This window comes from Gymnogyps californianus, chromosome 1 (assembly GCF_018139145.2).
Source record: "Gymnogyps californianus isolate 813 chromosome 1, ASM1813914v2, whole genome shotgun sequence".
NCBI lineage: Eukaryota > Metazoa > Chordata > Aves > Accipitriformes > Cathartidae > Gymnogyps > Gymnogyps californianus.
In genome coordinates, this window is record NC_059471.1 from 19,759,923 (window position 1) to 19,782,452 (window position 22,530).

General features: G+C 40.5%; 1 protein-coding gene across 1 annotated transcript in view; it reads right to left on the minus strand.

Moving 5' to 3' along the window:
• The window catches only part of XPO4 (exportin 4), a 55,723-nt gene extending 55,151 nt beyond the window's left edge, over positions 1 to 572 (minus strand). Inside the window, exon 1 of the mRNA XM_050897414.1 lies at positions 473 to 572. Within this exon, the coding sequence (XP_050753371.1) occupies positions 473 to 566 (94 nt within the window). The 5' untranslated portion in view covers positions 567 to 572. The remainder of the gene's footprint in view (positions 1 to 472) is intronic.
• Positions 573 to 22,530: the final 21,958 nt, after the last annotated feature.

Genomic DNA, 22,530 nt, shown 5'->3' on the forward strand with positions numbered 1-22,530 from the left:
AGAAACTTTTCTATTTTTTTTTTTTTTTTAACACAACAGTTGGGCTGTTAACAGCAACTAAGACATTCAACCTGAAATAAATTCTCACCATGGAAAATTTCAGAGCCAGTGCAAAATCTGGCAAAAGTGTATAAAATTGCATCGTTGGTTGATTTAATGGCAAGCATCAAGCCAAGCAATCACACTACAGGCAGTTCTACAAGCTCCACAGATTAGACAGTATTACAATAATCATGTTGCAGAGGAAATCTGAACCTATTAAATCAGTTTAGGAACTAAGCTACACGAAGTTACACCTTACAGCTTTAAAGCTGCCAGAAACCAAACCAAAAAGGGCAGCAATAGGCTTCACCCTCCATCAAAAAGTACCCTTCATCAAAATCAAAACTGATGTTCGTATTCCCAGCTGCAGAACAGCACAGTTCCAGTTATAAGAACAGGTACATGCTTAACTTCATTTATTAAAACTTACCCAAAATGTGTTTGCAAACAGCAAATGGTGATTTTGATTTTCTAAATGATAAGAATATGTGCTCAGCATGTTGGCGTTGTTCATTATTGACCATGGAAGGTGGTGCCTGAAAGAGAGAGGCGGGGAAAAAAAGTTATTCAAGCACTAAAACCCCATCCCTATTGTAAACATATATGAGCAATGTCATGAACTTATAAATATTTGCCTTGTTAAACATCAAAACCAAGTATCTCTTGGTAAACTGCCTGCTCTTTCTCAGTCATGGCCTCTTCTTATATACCACTGTGTATTTATATCATGTGCACATAAGTGTGAACATTGAGACATCAGGCAGACAGTGAATAATTCTAGGTATTGGGTTCCTAATGATGCTTCTGAAGAAAGATAAAAGTCAAGTCTAAATTCAGCTCAATCCTTTTTCTACTCAAACCAAAAATATTGCATACCACTAAATGCTGCTATACATGCTCACAGTCACAGAAACAAAGCACTATTTTTTCTTTAGTTCTACATTTGTTTTAAAATATTGAATTGTATAATAAATTCAAGGGATTAAAAAATTACTACAGATACATTCTAAAATAAAGTATTGGCAGTAACATGCTACCCTCTAGTGTTTAACGTTAAAGCTGACATCCTAAAGACTGAATGAGGGCTGCGACTGAAGAGACAAGTCAGCCCATTTGGGGATGGCTACAGCGGGTGCCCAGCTGCCTATGCCCATCCCCTTACATACCCATCCCCTTACATCATGGGCACCTTGGCTGCTCAGGTAACACCTGCTGCTCCACTACTGCTGAAAGCCAGCTCCATGGTGGTTTCTGAAAATCAACTATAGGTAAAGCATGAAACTATGCAGTAACCTGGACCATTGTGAGGTGGGATATTGCCTACACAGCACAGGTAAAGAGCTAACTGCCTGCACTGCAGCCTCACCTCATCGAGCAACCCCAACATCCTCCCCGCTGCCTGCCCCATAAGGTAAAAACAACCCTGCAGAAAACATCAGCTGCTCACAACACCACGCTGCTCTCCACTTTTGCCACTAATATTCTCCGATTTCTGCTATTTGGGATTTATCTGAACAAGCACACGGCACAAAATACTCTTACAGAGAATTGACACTGCAAGCTGAACTGATGCGCCTTTGAGAAAGGAACATGCATGTGTAGAAAGATTGCACACAAACTGCAGAGCTGGGTCAAGCTGACAGCGTATGTTATTGGACTGCAGCTGAACTTCCTAACTCCAAATTCCAGTCCTGTCCCTAGCAATCTGAGGAGAATGTGTGTGCCACATATCTTTTGGTTTTGATTTATACCCACTGCTTTGGGAACAAAAGCACGAAGACAGCATAAAGACCAAGGTTTTTAACTTAAGTGAAATATTTTCCAGCAAATAAAACATATCAAATCCGATTTAATTCTTTCATCCTTGACAAAACACAAGATGACAGAAGATTCAAATATGAGCAAATAACACCACAGATTAAAACTCAATAATCTGAGTAAATGAAGCAAGGGAAAGCAGGCTGCTGATCCTTGGATCAAGGGGGTCCTAATGAACAGCTGTGCTCCTTCTTACACAGCAAATTTCCGACTCTCACTTTTCCTGTGCAGATATGATGAATGCCTGTGAGGTGAGCAAAATAAGTAGTGGAGGAAGGTGGCTGCAAAAAAGCCTCATGGATGCAGAATAAATGCTCTGTCCCTTCACAAACCTGCTCTGCTCTACAGCCAATCTGGGGGCAGGACCTCCCTGGACAGTGATGTGAACATACGCAGGACAGCTCAACCTTACCAGCTCTGGGGACTAGATCACGGTGTTTGTCCATGCCCCCTTCTGGGCAGGCGGCAGTTTGTGTTAGGTTGTGCACACGCGTAGACGGCAGCGTGCCTTCAGTTCACGTCTGTCTTCCATGTGCTTGGAGCAGCGTCTCAAGGGCTAAGTCAGCAGGTGGCAGGCAGATGCATGCGCAGAAAAAGCTTTCGGATATTTGGGGCATCACACACTGCTGAACAACTGAGACAGCAGCAAGCTCCATGGTGGTACCCAAGTCCTTCCAGGACACTGAGCTTCAGTGAACTCCAACCCAACGCAGAAACTCAAACTTTAGTAAGTTTTTAAGCAAATGTAAACTTGTAAAGAAGCAGCCTCACCAAACTGGGGCACATGATACTTCTGTGATAAAACCTCAACTCTCCCGTGTGCAGCCAGCCATCAGCAGGAGCTGTTCCCAACCACCCATGCTTTCTGCAGACTGAAGGACAGTACTTCTCTGTGTGGACTCTAGCTACATTCACTGCAACAGAGCCAGCTGTACTGAATGCCAGAAGAATATTTGGAGCAGGTTATCTGTCCTGGTTTCGGCTGGGACAGAGTTAACTTTCTTTTTAGTAGCTGGTACAGTGCTGTGTTTTGGATTTAGTGTGAGAATGATGCTGATAACACTCTGATGTTTTAGTTGTTCCTAAGTAGTGCTTATCTTAAGCCAAGGACTTTTCAGTTTCCCATGCTCTGCCAGCAAGCAGGTGTGCAAGAAGCTGGGAGGGAGCAGAGCCAGGGCAGCTGACCTGAACTAGCCAAAGAGGTATTCCATACCATGGAACGTCATGCCCAGTATATAAACAGGGGGGAATTGGCCGGGAGGCGCGGATCGCGGCTCGGGAACTAACTGGGCGTTGGTCAGCGGGTGGTGAGCAACTGCATTGTGCATCACCGTTTTTTTTTTCTTCCTCCCCCCTTCCTTTTTTTTTGTTATATTCCTTTTCATTACTATTATTATTATATTTCATTATTACTATTATATTTTACTTTAGTTATTAAACTGTTCTTATCTCAACCCACGAGTTTTACTTTTTTTTTTCCTTTCCTCCTCCTCACCCCGCTGGGAGGGGGGAGGGGGAAATGGCTGCATGGTGCTTAGTTGCTGACTGGGGTTAAACCACGACATTATCAAAAATGCAGGAATGACCTACACAGCAATAGCTTGACATGCACTTCAGTCAGTGCTATCACAAATAAACCAAACCAAACAAACAAAAAAGCAGTCCCCACTTTTTTTCCCTGTTGTATGGGCAACCATTTCTGCAAACGCACAGAGAACCAGACTGGGGAAGTGATCACCGAAAAGCATCCAACCAAAGGCAGGTTATTTTCATCTGGATTAGTTCCCCAGCCTGGTTCATCATAAGCCAGCACAGAAGCCTGTGTCAGCACAGTATAGGACATAATGGCTGGTGATAGGCTGCTTTTTTCAGCACCAATTACCATTTAAAGTGCATTTAATCTACAGCCTCTGTTGCTGTGCAATGCCATGGGAATACTCTGAAGTCTCAAGGAACACACAGCTTTGGTCAATGAAGTTTCATGAGAACTAAGAATCAAATTTCTTCAAACAAGGGACTTATTTTACTAACTCTCTGCTACCAAAAGGAGAGGTCCCACTCCTTTCTTGCTCTCACCTGCATGGTCTTGTCACCTCCTTGCATAATCCCTTCTATCAACTAGCCCCCAGAAAAAAAAAAGGGGGGGGGGGGGGCAGCAAGAGAAATGAACACTCTTTTGTTACTTTAATAAGCATCAAGAAGTCAGACAAGTGCCAGATCCAGTGCAACGATGGGGAGAAAAGGAGTGGAGTGATGTTGCCCTTTCATCAGTACTGACCTTGCAGCTCACAGCTCTGCAGTCTTGTGAAGCCTCACTAATTACAGCCACATTAGAAGGAATCCTTTGGCTGTGACAAAGCATACATTTTGCAAGTCTGGGGTCACTTATATTCACATTCTTAGAGCAAGAGCAGCAAATCAGGGCTACCTGATCTTCATATTTCAGTTTGTCATATAGAGATCATATCTATTTTCAGTGTTCTGTAATACTTAAGGGCACTTTCAGAGATATCAGCAAACTATGGCACCATTAAAAAAAAAAAAAGACAGAATTAAAGTTTTATGGGAAATACCCCCTTATGCTTACAATAACGAGAAAAGAGACCTCTAACTTTACATTATTTTACCTCTTCTACTTCTCTAAAGTCTGACTATAGAAGACCTTTGGCACCTTGAAAAGGCATACAGCACATCATATTCCTGTATTAATTTTAAAAATAACAATAATTTAATAATACATTATGCACTTAGACTCTCAAAACGGTCCAGAACAGACAAGTGCAACAGGTAAGCTTTAAACTGTACTACATAGCCACCAGAGGGAGCTTAAAGCTCACAGTCTACTGCCTTCACTGCATTCAAACACTAGTTATCTGTACACTGAAAGTATTTTAGAGTCCAGCTAATTTAAGGTTTTAAAGGAAAGCCCAGCATATACATATTCTGTGTACAAATTTCACATTAAAAGAACACTGGCTTAGGTGAGCCGGAGAGCCCTGGAAGCCAGTGCCCAGCATCCCCTTGGCACAACAGGGTTAGAAACGTACCCCAAGTACCCATCACGCTTGGAAGGTCCCCGCAAAATACCTACACGTTCACTGTTTTCTTTCTAATTGTCTCCTTCAAACTTTCCCTACCATCCAGCTTACAGGGAATTAAAAACCGGTGTGGTAATTATCAGGCTCTTTCAGCATGTTGAAACTATTGCCGGCTATACCACTTTCCTTTCTGTACTGTCTGATGTTACCATTAACACCCATCTGCTCTCTCTTTTGTCTTACAAGTTACCTATAAAAAGTTCTCCAGGACAAGGATCATCTTTCTGGTTTTAGCATAGCAAGATACTGCCCCATAAGAATAGAGCTCCTATATAACACAGTGTTATAAATAAAATTACATCCTTTCAGCTACCAAGGCTGTCTGGATACAGAACAGGAAGAGCAACAGCAGTGCCTACTGATCAGATCCAGCGGGACTACTGACTCGAATGGCAATTATTCACAGAAGGGAAATAGAAACTGAAAAAAGACAAGACTGGAAACACTCTGGCAGAGTAGCACTAATACTTTCAGGACCACTAAACTTACTGAAAGCCTGGACAACTAATAAGAAAGTAATGTAACTCCTTCCCTATCACGTCAACCAGTTTATAAAAAAAGAAACAGAGTTTGTTCTGCTTCATTATGTCCTGCTATCACTAGTCTGAACAAAACAAAACAAAAAAAAGAGAGAGAAAAATTAAGGTAAGGTATTTGATGACAAAATTGTAACAAAGCCAATAAGCGTATGTTAGAAGATTTAAATCCTCCACGTGCTTACAGAAAATCCATACTTTCTCTGTGGTTTTCTGCTCAAGGAAAAAGCATGGGAAAGCCAAGGTCTTTGCTTCCCTTCTCACCCTTCTTCTCAGAACACCACAAATAATTGTGATGATTCTCCTCAAGCCATCAACAGTAAATGAACCAGTGGAAAAAAAATCTTTTTGAAAAGAGCAGAAACACTAAACTTTAGGAGGAAATAGTGAAGTCAAAAGTAGAAAACACCTTTAACACCTCACAGTTGAAAAAGAGGATGAGAAAAAAAAGAAGAAAAGAGATGGAGACTGAAGTTCTCCATATTACGGTAAATACAGGACTGAGTCCTCAGCAGCCAGCATCTTTCTAATATTTTGGGATACAGGCAGACATATGCAGTTTGAAGGAACATGTTGGCACAGACCAAACAGAAAAGCTTTCCAAATCATAGGTACAAACACATTCTTCTGGTGTAGTGTAAGCATGCTCCAACTTTTTTTACGAAGACTGAATGCACAGGGAATGGCTACAGCTCCTTCTGTACATAAAGATCAGTTCTGCCAACAGCAAGTCCCTCCGCCTGTCTCTCAGACGCAGGCAAACCTTTCAAAAGTTGGGCAGTGATCTTCAATGGTAGGAAGAGAGAGAAATTAGGCTCTTATACCCTTGATTAGATTCTTAACAGTTTCCTTTCACAGACTTACATATCACCTTACATTTGATTTTTCACTTCTTGTACATTAAAAAAACCCAATAAAATCAGCCCACTCTCAGGAGATAACCTATCTCAGCTTACATGGGTGTTACAGCAATGAGACAATTATTTTGGAAGGACAGGAACTGTCATGTGAAACTAAACCCAAGTCAGGTTTTGCCTTCCTCGACTATTAGATCAGATACTTTACAAAAATCTAAACATAACTTCCATGCAATTACCTTTTCTTTCCAGTGTGGAACCTGATAAAAAAACCCCACTGGATTCAGCTTTCCATCAGAAATAAAAGTTTCTCCTCAATGAGTTCGAGGTCAGCACACCCCCTTTAAATCCTCCTTCTCCCCTTGCTTACCACTACGAGAATGTTAGGAGAAACGGCATCACAGACGAGGCTCCAGCGCCCTTGTCCCTACTAACAAAATAGGGGGTGTCCCAACACTGTTCATAACAACTGTCTACCTCTCGCAATCATAGTATAAGCAAGCCACTGATCTGAAAAATCTAGAACTCACAAACGCAACAAATTAACAATACTAAACTCTCCAAACACCACAGGATCCTCGACAGCCACAAGAGTACTGGTAGGTTTTTAACTAGCTTTCCCATCCTTACTGCCTGCAACCATCCTTTTGTACTATGGGAAGATAAAGAAGAGCACCTGATACAGCAGCATCATTTAATTTCATAAGTTTATATATTGCCACTTACTTTTTTCCTCTCCAAAATAACCCATCTTTGTTTCTTTCTTATAAAACACAGATTTCTCATTTCTAACTTTGATCATATTTTTTTCTGCTCCTCCCTTGATGGTACACCATCAACTTAAATGATATCATATTATTCACTGATGCTACAAGAAAGGACAGCACAACTGGGAACGATTAAAAAGGCTAAAAATTTGACATACATTACCTAAGCAGAAACTGATTAACACAAACAGATATTACAAATAATATAAAATATTAATTCATAGTGACACTCAGAACAGGAAAGAAGCAGATATGAGAAAGGGTTAGACCAACTGTCATTTGGAAAATACACACGACTAGGAAACATCTGGTGAAGGTACATGTGGGAAAAAAAAGGGGGTAAAAATAAGGGGCCTGGGCGTTTTGTTTTGTTTTAAATAGAAGTAGTAAGATGCAGACAGAGGATCTGAAGCAACACATATGTATTCAGAACCACATGCTTAGTACAAGCATTTCCTACCTCAGTAACATACCTTTTAAAAAAATATATATATAATTATGACTTGTCATGATGGAGAGTGCCAAGCAATGAAGGTAAGAGAGACATGAGAAAGGTAGCAAATGGGTTGCAAATATCGGATGCCTTCTTCGTAAGACTGAAGTTGAAGTCACCGTGTATTTGCCAAGAACAGGCTGAAGAAGTAACACCACATCCACATTTCAAGTGGTGTCTGCTTTTTTAGCTGCTTCCTCTTATTTCTGAAAAACTTTTTTTTTTTAAAAAGCAAAAAGTATCAAATTCCACACCCCCCCCCCCAAGTGATTCTATTCAGGCAGTTTCATGTTTATCATCATAGACATACAAAATACAACATTTTTTGATCATATATTAGAAGTGACATTATTTTCTTAATTATTTTAGATGCAAGAGAATATTACTTATCGATCACTTGTGGATAGTGACAGTATCTTAAAATTAACAACTTCTAACATTCAAGTGACAACATTATTATTATTAAAATCAATAATGGAATAGTTTTTCAAGTATGATTTAGTTAACTTTTGCTAAGAAAAATCCGGCTCATGATCTTGTATAAACATAATTAAGGATGGGACGAACATGATTCTTTCCTTGCAGACAAAAAAGTTTGCTAGACACAAATTCTGATTTTTCACAGACTTTTGCTATGGCAAGACAGCGCTAAATACAACCGAATTCAGTGTCTTTCTACAATTACACTGGGGGAAATCTGCAAATTAGCATGTCACAAAGAACAGTCATGCACTCCTCCAGACTTTGCTGCTTAATACAACACAGATAGAATGCACCAGAGTGTTTTAAGCTGACACCCACAGTATTCCCACCTACAAAAAAAGGTCCCCTATGAACAGTACAGCCTAAACACTAGTAGGATTATGGAAAGGCAAACATGCCTACTACAAGAATTTTCTTGGGTTTAAAAAAAAAGATCAAATTGCTTGTACCTGCTACTACTAAAGCCAAGAAGGAACTTTCTTGCCAAAGGCAATGTTTATGTCTGCAAGTAAAGTACATTACAAACTTGAAAAGGGTAGACACAAAAATCTGAGATTTCTACTGAAGTGTGACTTCACAAAATTCACCACTAACTCTCCAAACTGAGCTTCCCCAAATATGTAGGGGAATCTTGCCTTCCCTGCAGTCAAGAGGTAAAGTAAAACAGTTCCCCAACTCTGGTCTGTGGGCCGTTATCAGCTTATGAAAAACCAATTAAACATGTTAGCTGTTCTTCAGAATGGTGTCTAGACTCTGTGCTGCAGAGAGCCTGGAAGCCTAACAGAGACAAGAATAAGAAACTGAATCTCTATCAATATACAAGGATAAGCAAAAGCCACCACAGACATCAATGGCACCATTGGGTCTGGACCTTGCTGACAGCCACCATCAGGCAAGACACGCTCAGAGAAGTGAGGGATAAAAGAAGCCCAGATGGCTCGCCAACATGTCCCAGCAGGCAGGGAAGCCAAGTAACAGTGAGGCATATGCAAAGGAGAAAGATCATGAGTGAACCTGAGAAGCATGTGCAGGGGAACACCATGTGATAGTGATAACGTAGCTGAGGAGTATGTGCAAAAATAGAAGGAGAGAGAAAAAAAGGGGGGGGGGACATGTGGAATCAAACACAAGGGCAAGCAATAATTTTTAACTAGTGCACATCCTGCACTTAGGACAGATAAATATATTACTCTATCCATGTAAGCAATTGTTATAACTGCAACGTACCTAAATAATCAAAAGTCATGAAATTTTAACTTACTGCGCTCTTCTCCTAAGATGCTCAAAACCCCCTAAAAACAGATTTCTGTATCTTAAATAACAAAACACACCTTAAAATAATTACCCCCCGGCACAGTTCTGCTATATAGGCGAGTTATACAAAAGAATCGGATTCTCAGAGCAAGCAGATTCCAACTTTAACTCTACCAAAGTCACGCCAAGCAACATGCCCCACGACTGCACGACCCTGACTTCTGTGGAGTCAAGCCATAATGAATTTCCATCCCAGTTTTACCCGTAACACTTTTCAAGTGTTTTAAATAAGCTTTTTCCTACAGTATATCACAGCACATTCAATAACTGTCACTTGCCTTATTAAAACAGCTAATCAAAGAGATCAAATACAGGGGTCAGACACAGAGAACTGGACGATTAGCCACACTTTTGTTCTCAGCTATTCACCCTACTTCTCTAGCAGACGTTGATACCTAACAATGCAAGGATGTCTGATCCACTCATGAAGCAGATGCCACGAGCCAACAATTCAGGCTACGTGAAGATGCTCAGCTCTGCAGCGTTTGGCAACTGCTTCACAAGTGGATCAGACGTTCCTGCCTCGGGTACCAGGCCAGAAGGCAGTTTAGACAACCGGTATCGATAGCAGCTTCTGCTGTCCAATTCACGTCTGTCGTTAACACAACTGCCAGAGCCTCGAGTAACAGCTAAGTTACTACAGAAAACCTAGCTAGCATAATAAACAACTTCAGCTATGTTCCAATTACTTCCTTTGCACTTGCTTTTTGGAGTAATCATTTAAATTACAGCACTAACTCATCTTCCAATTCAAAAGATACTCAAGATTATTTTTGAAGATTAGTAAGAAAGATGCAATAGATGGCTTCCAACCAGACCTGCAGTAGAGAAAACATGGTGGAGATTTAAGACTTTCTGAACAAAAACTTTGTTTGATTTTTTAAAAAAATTATTTCCCAAAAGTAATCATGATTTGAATTACTTAAACCCCAGAATGCCCAGTATTTTTTGGTATATATTTGGAACAAATGCGTGACTGCTGGAGGAACTACCTCCCACACATCTACTCACTCACGTCTTGCTTTCATGCAGAGACTTAACAATAGGGAAAAAAAAGACTTTTTTTTTCTTCATATCAGATTTTGCTTTGTATTTTGGAGCTAAGTACTTTATTAAGTCTTTTGCAAGTAAAGCAGGAGATAAATTGTGGTTTGTGATAAGATCTATTCTCAGTTTTGAAATGGTCTTATAGAAGATACTATATATACACATCAATTGCCTACAGAGCCAAAGTAAATCATTACCATCAATATCAAAATGTTTTCTGAGATAAGATTTCCTCTCCAAGATAAGCAACAAAAACTACCAAAATTTTACTTCTCTGCTAACAATTTGACGCTCAAATATAGACTACTACAGGTTCTCCACTGAAATTACCATTCATTTATGTACACAATAAACTTCAGGTACATGATTCATGGTAACCAGTCTGCAGAGGAACCGCTTCCACTGTTCATGTCTGCTTCTCAGCGTCAAAACATGTACTCAAGACCTGCTGCTTGAGGAAGAGCGGGTAGAACTTGAAAGGCAAAAGGGAGGAAGGCGGAGTGGAGTCTGTTCAAGGAAGCAGGACCATAGAGGAGCAAGAGAAAAGAACAGAGGATGATGAAGGTATAGGCCCCAGGTAGCTGTTGTAGGACACTGACAAACGGATGTCTGTAGCTGGTCTATGTACCTAAGTGAGCTGTTCATCCACTATCACCTCTGACTGTTGTCGGTCTCACAGCATTTATTTAGGACTTTCTCGTTTCTGACCACTGTGCACACTGCTCAACAAGAAAATCCACAAATTCAACTAAACTAACAGTACATTGACTAACGCCAACCTTCTGGAAGCATTAGGTGAACAGGATCAGCCCAGACTCCATCCACTCCATGGAGGATTGCTCCAGCAGAATTCGGAAAAATGACTGAATTCTGCATGAGAAATTCTGCATATCTCAAGAGTTACAAGTTTAAACGTATCAGTGCTGGACCAAACCCACAGAGCCCCATAGAAAGTAATCACAAAAGCAGCACACAGAATTATCACAGACCTTACATACATTATGATCAAAATCTGGTTTTCTTTTTAAATCTTAATGCTTTCTTTATAACCTCTGGGTCAAGAAAATGTTTCAAATTGGTTTCAATAAAATTCAGCGTAAACTTAAATACTCGTTCACTTCTGTAAGTTTAGGGAATGAAAACCAGGATACAGCATAACAAGGCAGTGAAGACAAAATGCTTCAGAAAATTATGTGTGGACTTTATACCTGTTAGTTACCGTTTCCTCTGTAACTGGAGTTAGGACACCGGTTTAAGCACATTGAAAACAGATAAATCTGAGAAGTGTCCTATGATGGATATTTAGCTTACGGTAGTCTGGCTGTAGACAGCCAGAGGATGAATGCTGACATGAGATTACAGTTCAGACCCTTAAATTAAATGTTATTTATTTCCTAATCTCCACATTCACTGTTCTAACATTTCAAAGCACAAGCAAGGTCCGATCCACAGTTCTGTTTAGCAAAGTAATTTCCGTAAAACACCTGGCTGATGGCAATGGGCAAACTCACACAGAGTCCCTTGAAGTCAGTAAGATCCTACAAAGCAACAAGAAGTCAACCCATGCAGGCCAGAGAAAGCTCAGTCAAGACAGAACAAGTGCGACTCAATATCGAAGAGAAGGACAAAGATAAGAAAAACATCGTAACTACACAGAACAGTTATGGAAAATCTCATTGTTCCAAATCTTTTTAAATTATTTAATGTCAACACATAAAATCAGCTTGCTTTGACTTCAGTGGAATGACACATCACTACTGCAGTAGCACAGGATACAAACCCAGCACACACAGGAACCCTAAAAATACACGTTACTAAAGGATACAAAAAGTCATAAAGTGCCCTGACTACAACTGCACTCACACTAGCCTCAAGTCCTGCTCTCCTGCTTCCTTCCTCTGACTGTCTCCTGGAGCTGGAGTGAACTTGGCCTCCTCATCCTGCAGCAAGGAGGAGAAGGGTTGGTGAAATGAACCAAACTTTTCCCTCAGCTCCCACCAACCACATGTGTTTCTCTCTTTCCCCCGCAAGGAGGCATGGAAGATAAATGGGTCCCAAGTTCAGGCCCTGAGTCTTTTATCCTAGATGGTGGGAAGGAGAGGAGTCCTGGCATCAACACACACCACAGTCTCCACTGTAGGATGGACTATCCCCATGACAGGTCCTGGTTCTCCAGCAAGAGATAGGACCCTAGCCCATCCACAGCCCCTGAAATTCTAATCGCAACTTGATCGTAAGATTCAAATAGCTCATCTCTGTATTGCCCATTTCTATACCTAAAGACAGTATAGACACGGCTTAACAAAAAATGCCAGGATTGTGACAGTGAATTTCAAGACAAAGTTTTAAGTAAAGCAAGAACCATTGTGACCCCTCTTCCACTAGAAAGCAGATCATAATAATGCTGGTAATGGCAATACTCATTTTCTAAAGTTCACAAGTTGAGATGTATATGATATATAACCCATTTATCAGGCTCACTGTACATCAAATACGGTCAGCAACAGCTCTCCTCCTGCAAGAGAAACTTTAATATTATCCGTATGTGAAGAAGAGTCTTATAGTATCTATTTTTTCCTGTTTTCCAATTTCAAATTATACCTGCTGAAGGAACAGCTATTGCACCCATTGTTGCAAGGGTGGCATTACTTTTACTCACATGTAGCCTTCTACAGTAAGCATGTGCAGATGGAATAGGACATCACAGGGGTAACAGGACACCACATGAGTAACCCCCATCCGCCTCACACACACCCCCCCAACACAGAAGTTAAGTCATCACTGCGTGAAAGATTTAAACTGAAATAAAGCTTCTCAGAGTTTTAGGCTTTGCCTCCTATCACAAAAGTGTTTCCTCCCACCAAGCTAATGAAGAAAGGCAGGCACACAGGGCAGCCAGCTTCCCTGCCAAAATTCAGGTTTTAGCACTTCCTCCTCCATCAATCTTGCTAAAATTTCAAAACCATTTTGCCCCATCATAGTTATTTAGAAGAAGTTGATTAAAAGTGAGATAAGGGAGTTTTTAAAGTTTTTGAAGTTTATCTAAATTTGATATGGAAAACTCCTTTGGCTTAGAGCACTTTCAAAATGGCACAGCCTAAAACACCTTCCTTTATTAATGTCTTTTAACTGTTAAGGCATTAATGGAAACACAGGCAGACACAAGTAAAATACACACAAAATACAATTACCTGAATCATTTAAGCAAACAGAAATGTAGCTACAGAGACATGAAATCAAAGTTTAGCAAAAAAAGAGCAACAGAATAGAGGCCAGAGGAGGAAGTTCATCACCTAAGCCAGCCTGCAGGATAAGGAAGCCAAGAGAAATTGTGAAATTGAAAATGATTTTGTGAAGTGAATAACTTCTTTCACTCCAAACCAGGAAAAATTATGGACTTTCACTGAACACACCTAGAAAAAGCTCCTTTCCCTAATATTTTGCCCATTACTGGGAAATGGCAAAAATATATCTAGAATTGTACATACTTGAGAAGGTAGGATGTGATTTACTTTTACCTTGTTTCACTACTTTGTTCTGCTCTTGCAGATACAGCCTGAACCACATTACTGAAGAAGTTACATATCTCTGTATTCATCCTCCAATATACAGAGGAGCAGAAACACAACACATATTCTGAGAAATCCTCTTCTAAAAAGCATTTTTTTAATGAAGATTTTTTTTTTTTTATTCCACACACATACATTTTTGGGTTTTATTTAGAAGAGGCAATTTTTAAGACTCCCTTAAAGATAAGTGCCTGAGTTCACTCTAAGAAATCTGCATAAATTAGCTAAGTCTCAAGTTCTGAATGGTCACACGGCTCCACATACTTAATGAAAAATGATTGTGAAGAAATGTGGTCATAATTATATATGTTATTCTCAGCGCTATTAGAGGGAATGTTATTGTAACATGAACAGGAGAATAGCTCCAGAAACAATATTGTCATTTCTCTTGATATTAGAATTTAATATTTATATATTCCCTGCTAAACGATTCTCTATCCTGAAGCTACCCAACATCTGTTCTTAATCCCACTTAAAACAACCTCACAAAATAAAGGCTTTGCAGCTAAACCTCCCTAATTCTCTCAGGAAGAAGCATGCTTGGGTTTTGGGTTGGGCTTTTGTTGTTGTTGTTGTTGACAGGTGAGGAAAGCTCTATTCATGTTTTCTTCACCAGGGAGGAGTGAATGTGTTTTGTAAATCTATTTGCACATTTTCTCAATAATGATGCAAGATGTAGCCATCTGGGAAGCTACCAAAAAGGCATGGTTGAAAGAAAAGTCAAATGGTAGCAACGTTATTAGCAAAGCAAATAGTAGAAGTCAGTGACTGAAGAGATGATAAAGCTAAGCTAAATGTTAAGAAAAAAAAACCCAAAACTATGATCAGTGCAGAAAACACCCAAAGCTGTTTGCACATAAGATCAGTGAAGTTTAAAGTAATGCTTTTCAGCCACTGCTTTAACAACACACAAATTCAGCTTTAAGGCACCTAATATCAAACCAGCATCTGTAGCTGCAAGGGGGAACATATTTCCCCCCACTCCCAGGGCTGCAATCCTGTTGCAACAGAGATACAGATCCGATCTCCCATTTGGGGATCTCCAGTTACTGTATACACCTATATAGATATAGATGCTATGGAGGAGTCCTCATGAAACCTACCAGTGACAAATGTGTAAAATGTAGCTTTAAGATGAGGGGTGTAACATATGAGGAAACTAACTGAGCTGTAAGGTGAAACCCACAGCAGGCAGGCAGGGTTTCTCCTGCATCGCCAGCGCCAACGATGCCTCGGTGAAGTCGTGGCAAGACAAATGAGGAACTGACTTAAGGGCCCATGTGATGCCAAGACCACCGATACAAGCCTAAGCTGTGCCAGATCAAGTTTGGGGAAGTTCTTTCCAAAACCTTGAAGGCCACCTATTTGCAGAGCCAGACAAAATCAGCAAAAAGAGAAGAGCCTTCACTGCGTGCCCAAGGCAGAGAAGCTACACATGTAGATCCTGGTCCAGAGAGGATGACGCTTGCCCCCACATCACCAGCGTGGGAACCTTCCCCCTGTCCCCAGCCAGGCGGTGCACGGAGGCATGACTTCTCTTGTGCTGCCACGTGACAGAAAGGTGGCAGTTCTGCAGTAACTCATCAACGAGTGCTTATATGAGCCAGTGTGGTTTGTGTTTGTACAATTGTTTCTGCTGTTTGTTAGCTTTGATACTGTTTGCATATCATCACTAACACCACAATTAACAATAGTTGGAATATTGTTTTATAATAATAAAGGACGATATAACTCAATGTTGGTTGTCATCCAATTGCACTGTTGATCTCCGTACAAACGGATGCTTAAGTCCCAGAGCCACAGATGCCCTGTGGCATAGGCCAATGCACCCACCTCTGGAGTACACCCAGCTACTGGATTTTCAGACTCTGTGTTAATGATGCTGCAACCTGTTTTTTGAATTCTACAAACTGCCTCTGCCCTCCTTCACCTGTTGTTGGAGCAAAAACCTCAGCGGCCAGGGTTATTTACTTGTGATGTGAAAGAGTCGAATTCAAGGTCCTTCCAAAGCAGCCTGAAGAACTGATTGAACATGGCTCAACCACCTCTTGGTGTCTTAAAAGCTATCAAGTTACCCATTTCTGAAAAACTGGAAATATAAAATCAAGGAATATACCACCCACTCCAATACAGCCTTAATGCCATACTACAGCAACCCCCTCAAAACACCAGTACTCTAAGCATTACAGTCCACTCTTACCAGGAAAATAGAATACTTCAGTACACAAAAAGACAAGTATCATGTAACTTTTCTGCAGCTCTTCCCATGAGCAGATTTCAAAACAGAATACTTCAGTACACAAAAAGACAAATATCATGTAACTTTTCTGCAGCTCTTCCCATGAACAGTTTTCAAAACACATTCGTGAAGGATGCTGGTATTATTCTTTTCCTTCGTTACAACAGGATCCTAGTCTAAGTCGATAGTAGTGAACAGGGGCTGCCTCTCCAGAACTCCAAGGCTGTGGTTCCTGGAGAGGCAATGCAGTGACGGAGACCTTCCTCCTCTCCTTCCAGCCACGCTAATTCCTCTCCACTCCTAGACACACATTATTATCTCGTGCTAGCTTTGGCAACTGGCAGGTCCTTCTGTAAGCCAGTCCAGCTCACTAAACTAGCAGATAATCAATCCAGCAAAAAGACAAGTAATGGTTTTCCTCAGCCACTTGCTGTTAAGCTGGTTTAGGCTTCTGTGAAAACACAGCCTATGTCTGCGTTACGCTTACAAGCCTGGGACTGCATATGCTCTTCACCTTGACGAAGCCTTTTGAAATCCCAGCGACCACCGTTATAAACAGTAAAATTCCATGACAAAACACCTTTCTGCACTTTATTGATTTCACAGCCACAAATTAATTATACAAAGGCTTCAAGAGACCCTGGCATAAGGCGTATTTTCAACGCTACTACAGCTGTGCCTCTACCATTTTGCACAGCTGCACATAACACAGCTGGACTGCATGACGATAAATACTGAAATTCATGATTTCAGCACAAACCATGATATATCTTTAGCTTTTCTTCATATTCACTTTTATAGTTCTGTAGATTTTGAATTTGGTAGGCACCACTAAACCAACTCATCTGACTTCGAGAGTAACAAAAGCAATAAAACTTCATTCACTTGCTCCTGTATTAATCCAAGTAACTTTAAGTGTATTTTCCATTTAAAAAAAAAAAATCAATCTTGATCTGAAGACAAAGAGAATTATATCTACTACTTCCTAAGTGGCTTAACAGCATAATTTGACCAAAGTTTCTTTTAGGAGCACAGGCAAGCTTTTTCATCTCAGTCAAGGTAGTAAAATTGTTTATAATGCAACACAGTGAAAACTACCTGAATTAAAACACTCTTTTCTCCCTGCATCCACTTCACTATGCAGCCACTCAGGTGGATGTACTACTACTCTATGTTTTGGTAGAGCCAAAGGCAGCACTGTACAGCTGCCACTCATCATTACGTCTCAGAAGTAGGAAATTTTGGGGTTGTCTTTTTGGGAGGCAGGGATGGGGAAGAATAGGGACTATTTAAAATATGTCCTCCTGCCAGTTTTCCTCCATTTCTTGAAATTCCTATTCAAACAACTACTCCCTATTCAACAGGGTGTTTCAGACAGACTTTAAAGGGATGAAAAAGAACTGAAGACCCGTATCAACGTCTCCTACAGCTCAGATCTGACACCCTCCCTTCTACGCCACATCTCCCAGCACATATGTGGTTTTATGCCACTCACACACCCCACTATGCATCAAAATTGCTCCAAATGTTACCACATTCCCTCTACCAGGTCACTGCCCCAACACAGGCATCAGTTCCACTTTGTTTTGTTCTGGGGAAGCCGAGGAAGGCAGAAAAGGAGACAGATACGAAGAATACATTTCCCCCTAGTAAAATGGAAAAGGACATGATCATCAAAATCCAGAATTCCACCCCTACAATGAGCCAGGACATAGAAGTGGAGATCTTATGTATACCTAATCCAGACAGACTTTTTAGTATCAAAACAGTGTCAGAAATTGATGAAAAGGAATATTTTCTTAGGTGCTTCTGACAGCATCAGCTCAACTTAATAATCAAGATGATTTCTTCTACCCCTCCATACGGAAAGCTGTTAATTAACTAATGAACACAGACTAGCATAACAACAATGAGACTCTTAGGAACAGGTTAAAGGGAAGACAGCAATAGGTAGTGCCTGAAGAAGAATTATCCAGATGGAGCTACAGACTAATGAAGCTCCCCAGTGGACAAATCTAGGAGCAGACACACAGTATTTTCACTGACGACTCAGAACAAAATATAGAAATATGCCAATGCAACAGTGACATGTCAAATGAGTGTGAAATATCATCTTGATTCAAAAAAGACGAATACTCCCTCTGTGAAATAGTCAGGGGAAATAAACCCTAAGCGTGAAGAATCCCATTTCACTAGATTTTCATTCCATCAGATGCTATGTTTGCTTTTCAAAGATATCAGAATCTGTATCAATCCTCATATTCCTATTCTCAACTCTTCACCCTTAGTACTGTGTGCTTCGGTATGCTCCATGCACATTTGTTCTCAGCTCCCAGGTAAAAGTTTCATTAGCATGCTGCACACCACACGTACTTCTCTCCCAAGCTGTAATCTGAACCATGTGCCTGTAAAATGCACCAACCATACCAGTTCTTAAGTAAAAGGAGGAAAAACTATACATACACATGACGGACTCTAAGTTACTTAGTACCGCTCCAGAAAAAGATCCAGACAGCTTGGGAATAGTCCTCTGAAAACATCACCTTGCTGCTCTGAAGTAATAAAGAAAAGCACAATGTTAAGTACTATTAGGAAAGGAATACAGAAGAATACCAAAAATTTACAACCATCTAAAATCCTCAAGTACCCACACCACAAAAGAATGCAGTTCTGGTCAGTCCATCTCAAAAACGGTATCATAAATCTAAAAGGCTACAGAGGAGTACAAGGATGATTAGATGTATGGGGAATCTCCCACATGAAAAACTGACAAGACCCTTCAGTTTAGCTAACAGATGACTGGAGGATGCAATATGATAGAGAACCATAAAAATCACAAAGGATATCGTAGAAGAAAAATCAGAACAATGATCGAGTATTTCTCATAATTCACGAATGAATGAAATGATCAAACAGCAGGCTTCTCTCAAACAGCATAACATTGGGTTTTTTTCCAAAAATACCTGTGAAACTCATTACTACCAGACAAGTATAATATAAAAACTGAGAAAATAAAAAATATAAATGCATTACAGAAACTACTGGACACATTAATGGAAGAAAAGTTGATCAACAGTCTTTAAACACAACGATGCTACCTTGAGCTCTTGAAATTGCTAATTCAAATAAGGTAAAGTGTATACTAGTGAAAGGATTATCCTTATTTTTCAGACCCTTTCTCTAAATCAGCAGCTAGAGGCCATCAGTGGAAACAGAACTCAGCTGGGCAGATGTTTGGTCTAATCCAGCCATAATATAGCACACATCCAGCTTGTTTTGCTCGGTGATGACTTGGAGGACTTCAACAAATCTTCTCAGCATTGGAATGATTCATTTGTCTGATTTCTTCCAACAGGTAACCTGCCATAACAAAGTCAGAGCTAGTCCATCTCTCCCTTTCACCCTTACTATCAGTCATGCTTCACAGTCTGAAAAACTGCCCCGTAATGAAGACAGGTTGCAATGAGAAATTGAACTTCCTCACGGAAGGAGGATTGTTATGGCCCTGAACTCCAAGAAAGGCAGGTCAAAAAAAGCCGACCGTATAAATTGTTGGGGTAGATGATATAAACAATTTGGTCTTGGATTTTAAGGATACTAATGTGCTCTCTTAGGCTCTTATTCTATAAGCTTCTTTCAACATCTGAAAGAGAAGTTTGTGTGACCATTGTCAGACTACCCAACTTTAGCCTGAAACCTCCCTCAGAAGGGCAGGATAAGCCACAAACTAAGTAGTACCCCGAGAACATAGTAATGTGTGAATCCCCCACCATCCCCAAAACAGACCACAGTGAAATGAGAACATTTACAAACTTTTAAAGAAGGTAATTCTTCTGCAAAAGCCTTTGCTCAAATGTTCTTGAGCCTGTTAATGCTACCCAGACCCATACTGCATAGAATAGCTTAGGATGACAGGGACCTCTGGACCTCACTTCGCTCAATCCCCTGCCCAAAAGAGAACTCATTTCAAAGTTAGATCAGGTTCTTCATGGCCTTGTTCAGTCAAGTTTTAAATACCTCCAAAGATGGGAGATCCCACAGCCTCTCCAGGTAGCCTGCTCCACTGCCTTCACCAACCACACTTACTGTGATTTTTTTTTTTGCCCCCCTTCTCTCCAGCTGGAATTTCCGTTTCTGAAACTTGTAACCTCTTGTCTTTTCACTGTGCACCTCTGAGAAAAGTCTGGCATTTCTAATATCAAGGCAGTCTGAGTTAGCAAGTAAATTGTACAGTGAAGGTATATGATACACTTGAGCCAACCTGACAGCTCACCACTGCTAATAGGGGCAGACCAGCCCTGTACATGTCCAACAATCTAATTTCAGCCCCCCCATGCTAGCTCTGCAACCTAAATGGCTGCACAGATAGCCAATTCATCTTGCTAACCTGACAGAAATCCATTCCCTTGTTTAATTCCTATGTCATCTCAGCAATATTAATACGTTCAGCACAGAGTCACAAGGGAGAAAGTGGAGCTGCAGGTAGGAAGAGAGCACCCCTTTTTGAGGGGGGCAGGGGGAACAAGCTATAACCTGTGAATTTACATTTAGGTGTCACAGAACATCATATGCAAAAAAATTCAACCTGCTTTAATAAACTCTCAGCAATAACTAAACAGTCTTACACATGCTTCCTACTTCATACTCTCACCTATGGGATGACATTTACATTTCTTTCCTTAATAATACAAGCTATGTCTTCTCTCATCCATGAAGACAGTTATTAAAACAGTGCTTAACTGATACTAATTATATACGGCATTAATTACCACCTGAGCTAAACAGAACATAATAGATAGGAACCATATACATTTGGTTAGGCGATGCCATCCCAGTTGGAAACGGAGGAGCAGTAAATTAATTCGGTTCATACAGATGCTGGTGTATGGTCTTCACCAAGCCAAATTCACATGGGTCAAAGGTGTATACCAGCCTGTGGCACTGAAAAACTGCACAGCTTTTTATGCCTCAAGTTACAAGGCACTATGGGGACCTTAGTTCAAGCAAACACCATTTAGCTTTGTTGGAAAGGAATTAAGTACCCCAAAAGCACATACTTTTTCATATAGCAAATACTCTTACACACACCAAAGAAAACTGTCACAGGACCAGCATTCAAAGTCACATTTGGCAGCTAATGACAACTCAAGTTTCACATTTTATAACAACTCTTGAACTTATATCAAATTTCAATCATTTTCCAAACTAAGCCTTTTGAACATGGGCTACCTAGAACCTATCGAAAGGCATTATCAGTAACAAAGGAAAATCATTTTATACAGTTGTAGAGGAGCTTGGTGAGAGAATACATTGAATCTTTTCAGTTTTCATACACTGCACGCCATGGTTTGTAAAGTCCATAAAGACCAGCAATTTATGAGATCAGAACATATCTCTTATCTGACATATAAAAAGTAGTTTTCCAAAGGAAAATTCAACTAACCCAGAGCAATAAAAAAAAAATTATGAAAATACTTATCAAAGATTTAGACAGCTCATGGTAATCCATACTTACCCTCAAGGAAAGTTAATTAAACACATTCAGGGTTTTTTATTAGCATGTCTGAATTCTTCTAGTCCATTATTCTCCCCAAGGCTCAATATTTCAGTTTGAAATCAAGACAAGTATCACTTAAACCACCACCACTCCCTGCTCCATCCTCAGATACATTGCACCACCTTTGATGCCTCCCTAGGCAACTGTATTTTGCAAGGATTGCTACTGTCTCAGCTGCCACCAGACTCCCACAAGAAAACCTCGCTGAATCCCTCCACAACTCCCTGCCCAGTTAAAACTTGCTGCCATCTATTGTCAGACCATTCACAGCTCTGCCCCTTCCCATCGCTTCAGGTATGGCTCCACTGCAACATGCCAGTCTCTGCTCGTGACCTCCATTACTAGCGCCAGGCTCACCACCCTCGCCCAAGTCCTCAGATTTTTTACATAAATACCTTTCTGAGTGATCCCATCAGTTTGCTTGATCAGTTCAGGCCTCCCAACTGCCACACACAGTTACTTCCTGCCCTCATCCCCAAGTAGACCTTTTACCAGACTTTACCAAACAGTGTAGTCCTCTGGCTAAATTAAATCAAGATCATCACTGTTCAGGTGCAGTCCTGAAACATGATTCAGGCCTTGTTTTTCCACAGTTGCTAGTGAGAAAGAACAGGAGCAGAGCACATAACCCTTTCAGTCTCTGGGGTCTCACATCCACCTTTGTAAAGCACCCGGCGAGCTGCACTCCTCCTCTCCTCCATCACTCCAAA